Raw genomic sequence first — 15,957 nt, 5'->3', positions numbered from 1 at the left:
TGGGGATGGTCAGAGGGCTTTTATTAAAAAGAAAACTATAGCAGTAGTTACAATTTATTTTTCCTTTTTTTTTTTTTTTTTGGACACAATTTCAGACTTACAGAAAAGTACAACAGTCTAGTATCTAGACTATATAAAGATCTCCAAATTTCAATAACAACCCAAAAAAGGCAATTTGAAAATGGGCAAAAGACTTGAACAGACTTAAGTAAACATTTCTACCAAAAAAATACACAAATGGCTACAGGCACATGTTAATATATTCAACATCATTGCCATCAGAAAAATGAAAACCAAAACCACAAAGATTTTACTTCACATCCACAAGGACAGCTATGATGACAAAAACAGAAAATAACAAGTGCTGACAGAGATGTAGAAAAATTATAACCTTGCATATTGCTGCTGGAAATGCAAAAAGGGTTTGTTCAGTTGCCATGGAAAAAGGTTCAACAAAAAGTTAAACAAAGGCCAGGCGCGGTGGCTCATGCCTGTATTCCTAGCACTTTGGGAGGCTGAGGCAGGCGGATCACTTGAGGTCAGGAGTTCGAAACCAGCCTGGCCAACATGGTGAAACCCCATCTCTACTGAAAATATTTTTAAAAATTAGCCGGGCATGGTGGTGGGCACCTGTAATCCCAGCTACTCGGGAGGCTGAGGCAGGAGAATCGCTTGAAACTGGGAGGCGGAGGTTGCAGTGAACTGAGATGGTGCCATTGCTCCAGCCTGGGCAACAAGAGCGAAACTCCGTCTCAAAAAAAAAAAAAAGTTAAACATAGAATTAATTATCATATGACCTAGCAATTTTACTTCTAGGTATATACCCAAAAGAATTGAAAAAAGTTACTCTAATATTTATATAAGAGTATTCCCAGCAACACTATGTGCAATCGCCAAAAGATAGAAACAACTCAAATGTCCATCAACAGATGAATGGATTTGGAATGAAACAAACTGTGACAGATACATGAATAATGTTGAATACTGCTCCCCCAAAAAATGAACTACTGATACATGCTACACTGTGAACAAACTTCAAAAACATTATTCTAAGTGAAAAAAGTCAGACAAAGGCCACATAAATGGCATGATTTCATTTATATAAAATATCCAGAAGAGGGAAATCCATGGACAGAAAGCAGATTGGTGGTCAACAAGGGGGAAAGGATAAAAGAATGAAGAGCAACTGCTTGATGAGTATGAGGCTTCCTTTGGGGAGATAAACAAGTTTGGAACTGGAAGTGGTAGTTACACAACACTGTGAACATTTTAATGCCATGGGATTATGTATTTTAAAATGCCTCATTTTCTATTATAAGAATTTCACTTCAATTAAAAAAGGCAGACACAAAAGAATACATAATAGGCCGGGCACGGTGGCTCAAGCCTGTAATCCCAGCACTTTGGGAGGCCGAGACGGGCGGATCACGAGGTCAGGAGATCGAGACCATCCTGTCTAACACGGTGAAACCCCGTCTCTACTAAAAAAAAAAAAAAAAAAAAAAAAATACAAAAAAAAAAAAAAAAAGAATACATAATATATTATTCCATTTACGTGAAGTTCCAGAACAGGCAAGACTAACATATGGCAATAGAGGTCAGGACAGGTGTTACCCTGAGGTGACTGAAGGGGGCACAGGCGGCCTTCTGGAGGGCAGAAATGTTCCGTTTGTTGATCTGGGTGCTAGTGACACAGGGCTACGTTCACTCTGAAAAAGATTCATGGAGCTGTCCCCTTAAAATAAATGTGTATAGTTTTCCATATGTATACTATACACACACAAAAGTTTTGAGACTATAAAATTCTCAAAATAAGATTGCAAATTTTTAAAAACCTGTTACCATTGTGAATTAAAGGGTCCAAAGGATCTCTCTGTATTATTTCTTATGCCTGCATGTATCCACAATTAACTCACAAAGTTTTTTTTCAAGAGTCAAAGAATTAAAATTTCCAGACTCCCATCCCCAAAGATTCTGATCCAGGTCATGTGAGTTGAAAGCTAGGGAATCATCATTTTTTAAAATAAGCTACCTCCAACAATTCTAATCCAGCCCTCACCTTGAGGAACTCCAATTTAAATGAATTCATCAACTGCTTAACTTCACATTCTCCATGAACCACATCTTGAGGGGGCTTATAAAGGCATCTATCGCAACAGCACAGAGGATATTGGGAGTAAAAAAGCTACAAATGATCCATGAGAGGCTACAAAAGCTAACCACTCTGGGGCTAGGATTCAACCCTGGAAAAAAATTAGATGGACTGGAGAAAACTTAATAAAATGGGAGACAGTCAATGGTAAATAAGACATAGAAACCTTTCTGGGCAATCATCACAAATACAGCCATACATACTATGCACACACCAGGGATTTTCCTTATGTCTTCCATTAAGATGTAATGCAATCAAGATAAGATAAATGACATTGGAAGCTTAATATCCTTTAGGAAGTTATCAAGACAAAGTGTGAATATCAGTGTAGTATGCTTGGACTTATAGTATGTTCCTTCATCACAAACAGTAAAAACAGTATTTCACTCCTGGGACTAGAGGTAAATAGAGAAACAATTTGGTTCAACCTTATTTGGGTCACAGAGGTTTTGGATCTGCTTTGGCTACAGGTCAAAATTCTTTGGAGTGATATACTTTGCTGTTAGTTCAAATTGTTTCAATGAGGAAGTTTTTTGAAAAGTCTAGTTTGATTTGAAGTTCATTTTCAAAATAATAAGTTAATATTTAAGTCCAATTCCTATTCTGAAAAATTAAATCAAAGCTCATTCCAGCTTTATTATTAGTTTGGTAGAAATCCCTATTACAACAATTTGCAACCTCTAGACCATTAAATTAATGAGCATTAAACCATACATTCATTTCCCTGGCCCTTGCAACAAGACAAAAGTTGGCATCTCTGTCCAAGACTTATTTCCAGCTGTACCTTAAAATGAAGTACAGTGCTACACAAGCTCCTACACTCAAAAGAACCAGCTGTCACTCAGCTCTGGCAGATTGTAGGCCTGAGAGAATGCATGCTCCATGTGGCCAGATCTCATTTTTGTCACGAGAATTTAGAAGTCCAGATGCTTATATTAGTCTCCTCATTTTTACATGTTGACAACAAATTCCAAGTTTTAAAAGCTAGTCTATGGGCCAATCAACACGCATTTGTAAAATGTCTCTTTTGCAATCTCTGGCCTACATCACTTTGTAAGATTAAAAGAAGGTCCAGATGCAAGCTTCTCCAGTGCAAAATCTAAACTTGCATAAGTCTTCAGTTTTCCATACAATTCAGGCTTCAGGGAAAGTAGCTCTCTGACACAAATGACAGTCCTAACAACAAATTTTATTATCATGCTTAAATATTTAAAATATTCAATTACCTCTTGCTACTTAAAGAAACAACTAATATGGAAGTAACCTGTACTGCAGTCTACCAAGTGTCCACTCACCTTTACTAAAAAGAGCCAGATTAGTGGTCAGAAATGCTGCATATCTTCTGATTATAACAAACAAAATTTGTAATACCTTTTTCCTTCTCCAAAATGAGTCAGATGAACTTTCTACTCAGAGTCCATAGGAAGTCATGGTATTTTTCTCAAATACCAGAAAACTAATAAAATATCATGGTAATTTTCTCAAATATCATTAGTATAGACAACTTCATCTACAACTTTACCCAGTGGTAGACTGCCTATCAAGATAAAACATGACATTCTTTTTAGAACCAGTAATTTGTAGCAAACACACACACACACACACATTCCTCATACACAGAAGTGCATGGGAGGTGGGGCTATAATGTTCAGGTAACGTGCAAAAATGGCAAAGATATAATCAGGTAAAATAATTACAGGATAATAAGAATCTGTCTATAAATTAGATAACCAGCCCCCACATAGGCAAAAGTTGACTCTTCCATTGCCACTATGAACGTTAATGACTTCAAGATCAAGAAAGTAGGCACATGACATAAAATAAGTATTAAATTTTGAAGAAATCCTGGCATTCAAATGGACAGGGTTTACAGAAGAAAAATTATCTGGTAAACATAGATACAGTAACAAGATAACCAACTCACATTATCTGTTCAAGTACCCTGCCCAGGAAATTAAAATAACTAGACCCAGGACTTGCCCTTCCATCTTCTCTCCCAGCGTGCCCATTCACCATTTCTCTGCACTTATTTTAGGATATAGAGGATGGGCTTGAAGGATGTAAATCTATCAATTATACTGCACTTTGTTCAGTTCTGGAAAAAATGCTCATGAAAAGGAGGTAAAACTATGGCAAAACATTTTTTATTAGTAATAAATTTAACTGTGTTAACTTTGCTTTCCATGACAAAGTAATTAGAGAATATGGACAATAATAGAGATCTGCAACATAGAAGCCACAAGAGGATTATTAATTCCTTCTAAGTTTTGGTACGAGATTGATCTAAAAACAGAGTTTTCATAACTGGAGCTAATTGGAAGTCACATTATTTGTTATCATGGGACCACAGAAAGCAAGGTCAGAAACAAGCTAGACTTAACATCCAATTTAATATCCAGTTTGCAAGTAGTTGCTAACTACAGCTTAAAATATTTCCAGGGAAGTTATTATATCCATGTGAATATGAATATGTTGTGCCAAAAACACAGAAAACATGCAGTTCCCATACAGCAGAGGGTGATTTGCCATTATAAACACTCTTAAGTTAATGCTTGTATAGGAAAATTAGTAGATACTTGCAAATTCATTTTCGGATCACTGAAAATTAAAGCCAGAAAGCCTATTTTCAGCCATGTATTGAAGAAAAGGCACATGAGATTATTTCTGTAGTGATGCTTCCTGTTCTTAGACTTATTCTCAGTCACATAAGAACATTTTCACCCAAATACTGGCCAATTATAAACAATTAAGACATGCTTTAGTGAGCTATATATTATTATGTTTGAGGTTGTAGCCAATTAATATTACATTTATAAAGTGTAAAAAGTTCAAGAATTAATGAACTTTAACCAATAAGTTTCAGCAGGGTTAGCCACAAAGCACTTTTATTGGGTCCAAATGAAGTATCTTTCCTTCATTAATACAGAACCACAGGGCATACTTGGAAATCTGAGGCTCAATTATCTAAAAACCGTTCCTAAGGAAACAAAAAACTTTCCATTTTTATTCTGTAACTGCTCCTAAACGACAAGGTATTCTTTCTTTTTTGGCATTCTCTCTTTTCTCCCTATCTCAGGACATATTTACAGATGCACTGGCTGCTTTACAGACATGCTAAAGGTCCTTGCTGTAGTTGATCAAAGTTGGAATGTTTGAGGAAATTACTCAACTTAGACAGCCTGGAATTATATCTAGCCAAATAGCTCGAGCACTCTACTTTTAACATGTGTTAAAGTGATATTTTAGCTATCCTGGATGTAAGTTGAGAGAACATTTGTTTGCATCACATTCTGTGAACACTTGAGTCAAATACAGTATGCTGAATATCAGGTTTTAGTTTCTGTGACAGTTCATTTTTTTTAACTATTCAATTTATAAAAGACAACATATTTTATTTAAAAAAAAAAAACCCTCACACAGCAACATATGTAGTAGAAACTAAGGCTTTTTATGATCTTCTTAAAAGTGCCCAAGCTTTTCTGGAAATGTCAGAAAAAATTGAACCAATGTTAATATTTGTTCATTAGAGCATTTGTTAATCTGACATAAAATATTCTATCCAAAAATGGAAATTTTTTTTTACTTTTTCTTGCACTGCCCACTATGAGCTCAACAATATTTTTATTATTTAAAATATTTTCATAAAAAGGCACTGCACATCTGCACTCACCTCCTTCCTATTACTAATCTGCCTAATTTACAAAGACACATATAACATAATTAAGCAGAAAAATGACATCACAACAGTTTTTCACATTTTTTTAAATTGAAAGTCACAGAATTCCAGTACAGTTACTTGTCAAAAACATAACACAAATCTCTAAACCAAAATATTGGCTTCAATAAGCTTTCACATCTGAAATAGTTTTAAACTTTGTTTTACTTGGATTATTTATGATGTCCAGGAAGAGGTTAGCACACACAGTACCTGAAATTGTCCTTTCCACAAGAGCTACAATAGAAAAGACAAATGTAGCTGTTTCTCCAGTACCACCAAATTTGGCAGCCACTTATACTTCCCTTCAAACTAAATAAGTATACCTTTTAACCATATTGACAATAAAATCACTCAAAAAGAACCTAACAGACCATGGAATTATATAATAATTTAAACCATCCTTTTATCAAATGACATGGTCAGAACTGGAGAGGAAAGAGGAATAATGGTAACTTTTAAGTCCTCTACTAAGTTTTTTTTAACAAAAAGACTTCCAACCCACTAGAAAATGTCGCTAACATTTGCACATACTCCAGAAAAGGGAAACGTAAATAAATTCCCCACTCTGAATGTGTTACAGTGCTGATGCCCTATGTTACACTACATGCATGTCATGAACTGTCAGGAAATGTGTACACCATGCAGGAGGCTGGACCCTGAGCGAGAATGACTGCCAGTAGAATATGCCTGGCAAGGGGAATGGCCAAAGAACTTTTGTCAACTGGTATGTCTAAGATTCAACTTTAAGCTGATTTCTATAGTAAGGTACAATCCTTCATTATTCTAACACTTAGGTAAAGAACACATGAAAGAGAGAGAGGAGAGCAAGATTTAGAATCTTGATGAGAATCTTAAAAATTATGTAACTTAAGTTTCTTCCTCTTTCTTTTCCAGATTCTTAATAAAGGGGTGGATTTGAGAGATGGAAAAAAACTTAAAATCAAAAGGTAGTCTTTGAAATTAAACACCATCATACCAGCCTGTGATTTTCCAAACATAGAAAAATCTTATTAGCCTACCTCCTTCATTACCAAGAGCAAAACAAACAAAAACAGTAGATGTTAAGGTATAAACCTAATGCCGCAAATGATATAGATCCAAACAAACACAAATACACACACACACATACACGCACACACACAGAATGATTCAAAAATCACAACACTATAAATTCTAAGACCAATGAATCTAATTAAATCCCTTTTGTGTAATATCCCTATTAATATAGGACTAGAAGACATTTTACACTCAAAAATCCAAAAGTCTAAATTGCTTCCACATAGTCAAAACACAGGATTTCCACTAACTCCACCACACTACCATATGTGGTTTTCGGTAGCTCAAAACAGAATTCCAAAATGAAGTATATTTTTGAGAGTAACAACTCCCAGAGAAAAACAAGGGCACACATATAGAGTTCCATGCTCCTCAGGAATTGCTAGGTCTGATCTTGGACCCTCTCTTCTACTAGATTCAGCCAGAATGAATATATCTGATGAGATCCACATACCTCATCAAGAAATGGCTGGAAAGGCTAAAACAGTTCTTCATGTTTCCATTACTACAAAGTAAAAGCATGACAAGCTCTATACTCAAGTGTTTTGACTTGGTCAAAAGCTGACACCAGGTTTGCTACAGTGTAAAATTAATCTAGAATGTAATCACTGATTCTGTTTTCTTTTTATTCTTAAAAAAAAAAAAAAAAAGGTGGTTGGGGAAGAAATCACTGCTTTTCCATTAAGCAGGTACTTTGTGCTAGAGAGCATGTGTCATTTCTAGGGTCTCAGAAAAAGAACAGATGTATCTATGTGTAAACACAAACAGTAAGTTACAAGTTGCCCCTTAGTACTAAAGGCAAGAATCAGCATCAGTACTCAAAAAAGTGTTTTAAAAAGAGCGTAACTTACTTTTACTGTCCCAGGCTAAATGGGCTCTGTCTGGTGCTTCTTTGTCTGCACATGGCCACCCACAGCCTGTCTTCTAATTAAATCAATGCTCTAGCAGCAGAACAAGCAAACAAGTTGCCTCCCATCTGCGTACAGCTCTTCAGGACACATTTCCCTTGTTCAGAAGGTGGAAATTCTTGGGAGAGGTGATTTTCTCTGCCTCTTCACAAGAAGAACATGGATACTTGGCTGGATGCAACTCCATGAAGTGTAACTGTGTGTGTACACCTCAAAAAATAAAACAAAAAATGCAGAGAAACATAAAGACTCCATAAACAGCTGGAATACACAGAAATACTGAAGCACCACTGGGAATACTCCTAAACAGACAGGCAAAATAGGGTCTTTGAAATAATCAATAATACCAAGTTAAGAAAAAAAAAGGAAAAAAGAGCACCTAAGGTCAAAACTCAAATTTCATGCAAGGAAAACACTGTAAATACTACAAAAGAAAAAAGGTAAATCTTCTCCTTCACATACATAGAAACACGCCCCCTCTAACAGAGAATAAAAGATATTATCAATGGAAGAGAAAAATGAGATTTTCAAGGGTGGTAGGTCTAAAATTAGACTCACCAGCCACATCATAGTTAATGAGCACTTACGTAAATGTGAGCTAAATGCATCAAGCTATCTTTCCAATGTGGTCAGCTCTACTGGGGGGTAGGGGGTGCTGGGGAAAGAGCAAAGGACCACTCTGCTTATGAAAATATAATTTCTACAAAATTAAAAATGTATAGGAAACTGGAGATGCTCGTTTATTTAAATGATTTTAAACTTCCCAAATAACAGAAATGACCTTAAAGCAGACGCCCCTCCTTTTTTGCAATAAAAACCAAATGACTGAAGTAGGGTAGGGAGCAGGGTGTGGTTAAGCATCTGCTCACAAGAAAACTTGTTATAAGTTTCATGAGGGAAAACGGAAATGTATCAGCCCTTCCCAATGTCCCCTTCCATCCTAGGTATGCCCATATGCCATCAGGAAGCCACACCATCTCCACGACCACTAGGCATTTCAAGGACTGGCAGTCCTTAGAAGTTTTTTCTATCTCCCTGAGGCACACAGACAATTTCAGCCAGAAGTATAAAGCCCAGGGAAGAGAATATGGCCTATTCCTGCAGCTGCACAAGAGGCCTGGGCTGGGGTCCACTCACAATGAACTACTCAAGTGTGACCAACATTCCCATTCTGGAGATGCCTGCCTTAAAGAAATGCAGACCTGGCTGGGCACAGTGGCTCACACCTATAATCCCAGCACTTTGGGAGGCCGAGGCAGGTGAATCACTTGAGGCCAGGAGTTCAAGACCAGCCTGGGCAACAAGGCAAAACCCCGTCTCTACTAAAAACACAAAAAAATTAGCCAGGCGTGGTGGCGCACACCTGTAGTCCCAGCTACTTGGGAGGCTGAGGCATGAGAATTGTTTGAACCTAGGAGGTAGAGACTGCAGTAAGCCAAGATCATACCACTGCACTCCAGCCTGGGTGACAGAGCAAGAATCTGTCTCAACAACAACAACAACAACAAAATGTAGAGATACAGACAACTGTGCAACAGTATTATATATAATAATATAAGTATATAATGAAAATACCTACTTTCTTTCTCTTACATACCAAAATATCAGTCATCTGAATACGAAGTTATTCTTAAAGGACTTCCCTAGAGTTTACAAGCAAGCAATATTTGTATTACACAGAGATCCAAAGACAATGAACTGTTTTTCACAGAATGACTAAAAACTTGGCCCAATATAATCTGCTCTATAAACACTAAAGCATTTGGACAATAAATGAGTTTTAAGCATGAATTAGCATCTTCCCCGACCATAGGGAGCTTTAAAGCATGAATCAAGTGAACAAAAAACTTCACAGTCCATTTTTAATAACATACGTTCAACAAAAGATTTTTAACAAAGGAATCTGTATAATTTGCCTTTTACTATATAAAATGTAAAAGCTATTACTATCATTTTTTTTTTTTTTTTTTTTAGACGGAGTCTTACTCCGCAGCCCCAGGCGGGAGTGCAGTGGCGCGATCTCGGCTCACTGCAACCTCTGCCTCCCAGGTCCTGGTTCAAGCAATTCTCCTGCCTCAGTCTCCCAACTAGCTAGGATTACAGGAACGCACCACCACGCCCAGCTGATTTTTGTATTTTTATTAGAGACAGGGTTTCACCATATTGGCTAGGCTGGTCTTGAACTCCTGACCTCATAATGCGTCCGCTTCAGCCTCCCAAAGTGCTGGGATTACAGGCATGAGCCACCGTGCCTGGCCCCATCACTATTCTTAATATACAGTATTCTACCTACAAAAATAATCAGTTTTCTGAATGAATTAACCAAAATTTCTCAAAGGTTACAACAAGATCTTCAAAATCTCTGCCAAATTCATCGGTTTTCTCACGAAAGATTATAAATTACCTCCCAAGTCTGTCATTCATATTTCACCTATTATTACTCATTAGACTTTTTTAAACCAGGTCTTCGTACTTTTCAGAAAAACACCAGTGTACAAAAGGAGCTTCAGGCACTATTTTATAAATAGTTCATTTTCTATCAGAATCCATGAAACACTTTCTACTTTAGAAACAATCCTAAGAAAATGGTAGCATCATGACTCACCCAGTTCTATATCCAATTTTCTCAAAAAAGAAATTCACATCAGAAGTTATACCATGTGAAACATGCAAAATTACGCTCTGGAATCTTAAATCCACTGTCACTACTTGATCCAAAACTATTTTGAAAGCAGCCAAAAAAGCAACTGTCATCCAAATGTATAGTCCCAAATATGAAGACCAAATTCTTTCACAATATTAATCTTCTCTGCTGTGAGTGAAACCAGAGTTGTACCATCCAGTGAACAGAATTCACTTTCTCACCAGTTATTAAGATAATCTCAAAAAAGCTATATGAAACAACAGGAATGAATCAATTTACCAATAAATCATTAAAATATGATCTATAAACTGACCTTTCCATTTCCTTCCCTACATTTTGAAGACAAACAAAATATACTTTGGAGTAATATCATTTGCATTTCCACACTGCAGAAAACCTCTCATACAGGAGCAGCCGCCACCCCTCCCATAACTCTAAAGGGAGAAGGTGGTCAGTCTAATAGCTAGAATTTTTGCACCCACCCTTCCTTTACTTAAATGAAGAAAACACCTCATTCTGGGGTCCAGAAGCGACAGTCTTAAGATGACACCACAAGTCTGCAGTGGTGGTGAAGAAAAATAAAAACACAAAATTATCAGTTTCTAAGAAAAGCTAAAAAATGATATGTCTGCGTAAGTCCCTTTAGTGTGTGTGTGTGTGGTATTTACACACACACACACACACACACACACACAATTTCTTTTGCCTGGTCTCTTCCTCCTCCACCACATGGAGCTAAGATCAGTGTACTTTTTCACCATTTGGGAAAATACAAATTATCACATTTTTAAAATATACGGCCAGATACTCTTTCTAGGCAATAAAGACCACTAAACTGTTTCAGTCACTTCAATCCACAATTAGTATTTAAGGAATTCACATCAATTTCAACATCTGCCTAAGTAATAATATAACAGGCAAGTTTTTAAAATGTTTATTTATTGTTTCCTTAAGCTCAGTGGCAAGAATATCATTTTTTAAATCAAAAAGTATATCCCAAAGTCTAAAAAAAAAAGAATAGTGACTGTTTGCATCTGTTCAATAATTCAGACATGACTTAACTGAATAAAATGACCAAAATTAAAGAAAAGTGTTTATTCTCAAATTAAACATAATAAAGAAGGCTCTCCAGAATTTTTCTCAGCACTTTTCAGTATTCTGAAAGGACTCAATACTGCTACTTATATTTCTCGAAGTACAGCAGATATTAGAATCCAATCTTCTTACACGTCTTTCCATTGACCCAAGCTATTACAATACTTTCCCAACTGAACTCCATCTGAAAACCTATCCTGTTTCAAGGTAATGAATCACAATTATGCAAGGTGAGAGAAACTGCAGGGGGCAGTATAAGCATGATTTCCAATGTAATTCTTAAGATTTAGGAAAATTCTTCCAGTTAGTGTAAGCCTTGAAGTATTAACATATATTTCAATCAAAGAGTCCATAGAAAAATTAATTGTTAAAGATAATTAATTGAAATTCTTCCACACATTAATAATTAAAAGTTGAAGCCAGGCAGGGTGGTTCACGCCTTAACTGCAGCACTTTGGGAGGCCAAGGTGGGTGGATCACCTGAGCTCAGGAGTTCAAGACCACCCTGTTCAACATGGTGAAACCTTGTCCCTACTAAAAAAAAAAACAAAAATTAGCCGGGTGTGGTGGTGCATGCCTGTAGTCCCAGCTACTCGGGAGGCTGAGGCACAAGAATTGCTTGAGCGTGGGAGGCGGAGGTTGCAGTGAGCCAAGATCGCACCACTGCACTCCAGCTTGGGCTACAGAGTGAGAATTCATCTCAAATATATATATATAGATAGATAGATAAAAAAATAAAATAACTAAAAGTTGAAGTGTGGGATGCACTAAAGTCACTTGGGGAAGAATTCTATGCTACCATTATCCTTATAACTTATTCCAATCAAAAATAATAGAACAAGAATTTTTTTTCCTTTAAATTCATATCCACACTCTTAAAAAAAAAACACAGGTTATTCGAAACTGTAAGTCCACTTACTCAGGAGAAATTCATTATTTCAAAATGTATTTTTATCATTTTTAAGTATAAATAAGTAAACCCCTTAAAAGTAGGATTTAACACTAAGGGAAAATAGAATGAAATATTAAACATGATATATAAGTATGACTTAGGAAAAGTAAAGTTATTCTAAGATGAAAAGAGAAACTTTACTTTATTCAGTTTTGCATTCATAATTGCCATTCTAGTATATTCTCCAGCTTTTCTCTCCGAGACCTACACTGACTCTATGCAAGTAATTTTCAACTAACAATTGAATTAGTTAAGTTAGATTAAGCCCTCTTTGTGTGTCTGTTTTGAGTAAAGGTAACATTTGGTGGTAAATACATCTATCTTCTTTCTTATGTCATTTTTCTCCTCTTATCCTTAACATATAGTTAACCTCTCTTTGATGCTGTAAAAATTGTCATTAATAGTTACTATAAATATTCACCTCATACATACCATTTCCAAAGCATCTCGTAACTGTAATAATTGCTAACAGTTATGGGGTGCTTACTATGTACCACACACTGTTTTAAGAGATTGTCATATATCATTCATATACTAACTCAGTTAATCTTCACAACTCTATGAAGTGGGAATTATTATCCTTATATTATAAATAGGGAAACTGAGTCAAGGACAGACTGTGCCACACCCAGGGACACATGGCTAATGACTGGTAGAGCTGGTATGAAATGGTATCAGTCCTATTAGGAGGGCATCACACATCCCCATGTCAGATTCAATAGAAGTAGGTGCCCACCATATACTTTCACCTTTCTTGACTACATTAGGACCAATATGACACAACCAAGAGAAATTAAAATCTACAAAGCATGATCAAAAGCTCAGGTCCACAATTAAGCATGAGAATATACAGAAAACACGGCTAGAACTTTTGGTAAACACCTGGGCAATTTTCACAAGGAAAGGCATGAAAGGGTACGTGTGTTGGCATGAGAGCCCAAATACAAGGGCCACAACCCAGTCAACCTGGAAATGTTAACTTTAACTATCATCTCCTCCCTCAAACTCATCATTGTTTTTGTCATCATGTCTTACTTGATTCCCTAAGTAGTATTCTCAACCGGAAAAATATTTTTCACAATAATCCTCTCAATTGATTGACACAAATCTATCTTCTCCAAGTTTGAGCAGCAAGTCAATCTTCTGAAGCCCTCAATATCCCTTGCACAAATTCATCAAAGTTCCAAATCAAGAGAACTGAGAGAGCCTCTCTCTAGAGTATAAAAAATTATGGCAAAAGTGAGAGCCTCCCCACTCAATTCTTTGATGTCCATAGTAAACTGTGGACAAACCTAACCATAACACTGGGACAAGACACACGTCACAGCACACAATTTCACAGTATGTATCTGTTAGGATCACGAAGAATCTTCCCCTTCTGCTTTAGGCACTTCTAGACAGTTGAAATTTTTTTTTATTTTAAACCAACAGAACATACATCACTTTTGGGGGGTTAACTTCAAGGATTTTCCTACTGAAAACGTGAAACTTAAGCATCCAATCATTAACTTTTGTATTCATGAATCTCATAAAAAAAAAAAGAAAAAAGAAAAAAGAAAGGAATTTAACCAACTTTTATATTACTCAGAAAAGTCACCAATGAAAAAAACAATATCATAGGCTTCTTTATAACTTTGCTAATACTGGTGAGAAACACTGGTCATATAATTTATGGTTGACTAACTTAACAGTTTCATGTCATTTAAGAACAAGAAAGATAAACTCACAAATATTTTAAATAAAACAGAGAAAAGAAATACCTCAAGTTCCACCAGTGCTGCAGTCACTGCGTCAGTTGCAAGAGCACCAGCCTGCAGCTTTTCAATTGCCTATGAAACCAAGGGGAGAGATTATTCATTGCAAAATCCCAACTTCTCAAACTTTCCAAAAGCTTAAAGAAGTATGGGAGACACTCAGATTAATAAAAATTGACCACTAGTTCCATTCCATACTTTAAGGCATAAACTACTCAGATTTAAAACAAGCAAGTGTTTATATCTAGGTTAATTGGTAATATGGCTCACTTAATATTATTCAAATTAAAACAATAAAATCTAACTATTAAATGAAAAGTACAAGGAATTTAGTAAGCTTCATTCATTGTAAGGCAATTCAAAATAGCCACAGAAATTGTATGACCCAGTTTGGTTCAAATATCCTGACAATTCATATTTTATATAGATAACTAAATCACAAACTAATCATTTCTCCTCCCACTGTTAATGCTCTCCATACCTAAAAAGAAGTGACTCTCAGTCACAGGGGCATGCCAGAACCTGAGGATAAAAGCATACATTTGACAAAAACATTTTGGATACTACAATGTAAATTCTAAATCAAGATATATCATATTATTTTGTAATATAAACTACACAGAGTAAAGCTCTATAAAATCACCTGGTCTTGAGCATAAATTAGGAGAGGAAAAGAGAGAGAAGGGAAAGTCATTTATAAATGAATTATTAACATTCCAATTTAGTCAACAAAGAGAAAGCTCAAAAACTAAGAACTGAATTCCTAAACTTTTAAGAAGTTTATTCACTGTAAATATTAAAAAGGCTAAGTATACAATTCAAATGTATTAGATTTCTAGGACTATAGTTATATAAAACCCATTTATTTTCAGATGATAGAAAAATTTCACACTTTGAAAAATAAGAAAAAATATAAAATAGCTTAGAGAACTTTTAGCTTTATTATTATAAATTTCAAAAGAACAAAATCCCTGTAACAAAATATTCTTATTTATAGGACTTCATTCATAAGAAAAAGCTTGACTCTCTGACAAAGTGTAATCTTCTTTTTAATGTTATGTAAATATCAATGAAAAGAGCAGAGAGAGACCCATATTTACTTGATATACATTACTCAACTAGATTCTGTTTGCATAAAAAGTCATGGAAGGTTTGCCTACAAGACCAGTAAGAATCAAAATAAAAACAAACATTTCTTCTGAGTCCATTCCTGTCTCCACATTAAATATTCAACAATTTAGCAAAACCTCAAAAACCAATGGGAAAAAAGCACAACTGAGTACAAGGGCAAAGCTGAACTCTGGAATGACAATGAACTTGCTATGATACAAACTATGTCATGAAAAACAGAATGAAAAAGTATAGGATAATCTCTCTTAAAAAAGCACCCATTATTTTTTTCCCTTCATGGAAAAACACATTGACTGCCTTTAAGCTGTCTTCTCTATCCTTCTGTCTACAGAAGTTCAACATCATTGCAACAATTAAAAGAGATACGATTGTGTGCCCACAATTAAAAAAAACAGACTTTAATCTGGGAAAGAGGGGAAAGAGCTAAGCATCATGTGGAGAAAAACACAAAACAACACAAAACGATCCCCTACAAAAACGAGCAAAATAATTTCATAGTCCAAACCACAAGACTGTCCTAGAAACGAAACTTTTAAATGTTAAATTT

The 15,957-nt window shown here is 35.7% G+C and overlaps 1 protein-coding gene across 43 annotated transcripts in view; it reads right to left on the bottom strand.

Moving 5' to 3' along the window:
- Positions 1-15,957, bottom strand: part of TASP1 (taspase 1) — a 443,904-nt gene that overhangs the window by 413,436 nt on the left and 14,511 nt on the right. For 37 of the 43 annotated variants that reach the window (XR_012419142.1, XR_012419143.1, XR_012419138.1 and 34 more), the window contains one exon: positions 14,286-14,354. Coding sequence is in view for 7 of the 43 variants with exons in the window: in XM_065522748.2 (XP_065378820.1) it covers positions 14,286-14,354 (69 nt within the window). In the remaining 36 variants the exon portion in view is untranslated. Of the gene's footprint in view, positions 1-7,777; positions 7,853-14,285; positions 14,357-15,957 lie in introns of those variants that run through there. The other 6 variants (XR_012419145.1, XM_065522750.1, XM_045362493.2 and 3 more) reach the window with 2 other exon arrangements.

The sequence above is a fragment of the Macaca fascicularis genome, chromosome 10, assembly GCF_037993035.2.
Source record: "Macaca fascicularis isolate 582-1 chromosome 10, T2T-MFA8v1.1".
Lineage (NCBI taxonomy): Eukaryota > Metazoa > Chordata > Mammalia > Primates > Cercopithecidae > Macaca > Macaca fascicularis.
This window is presented reverse-complemented; position numbering and strand designations above follow the sequence as displayed.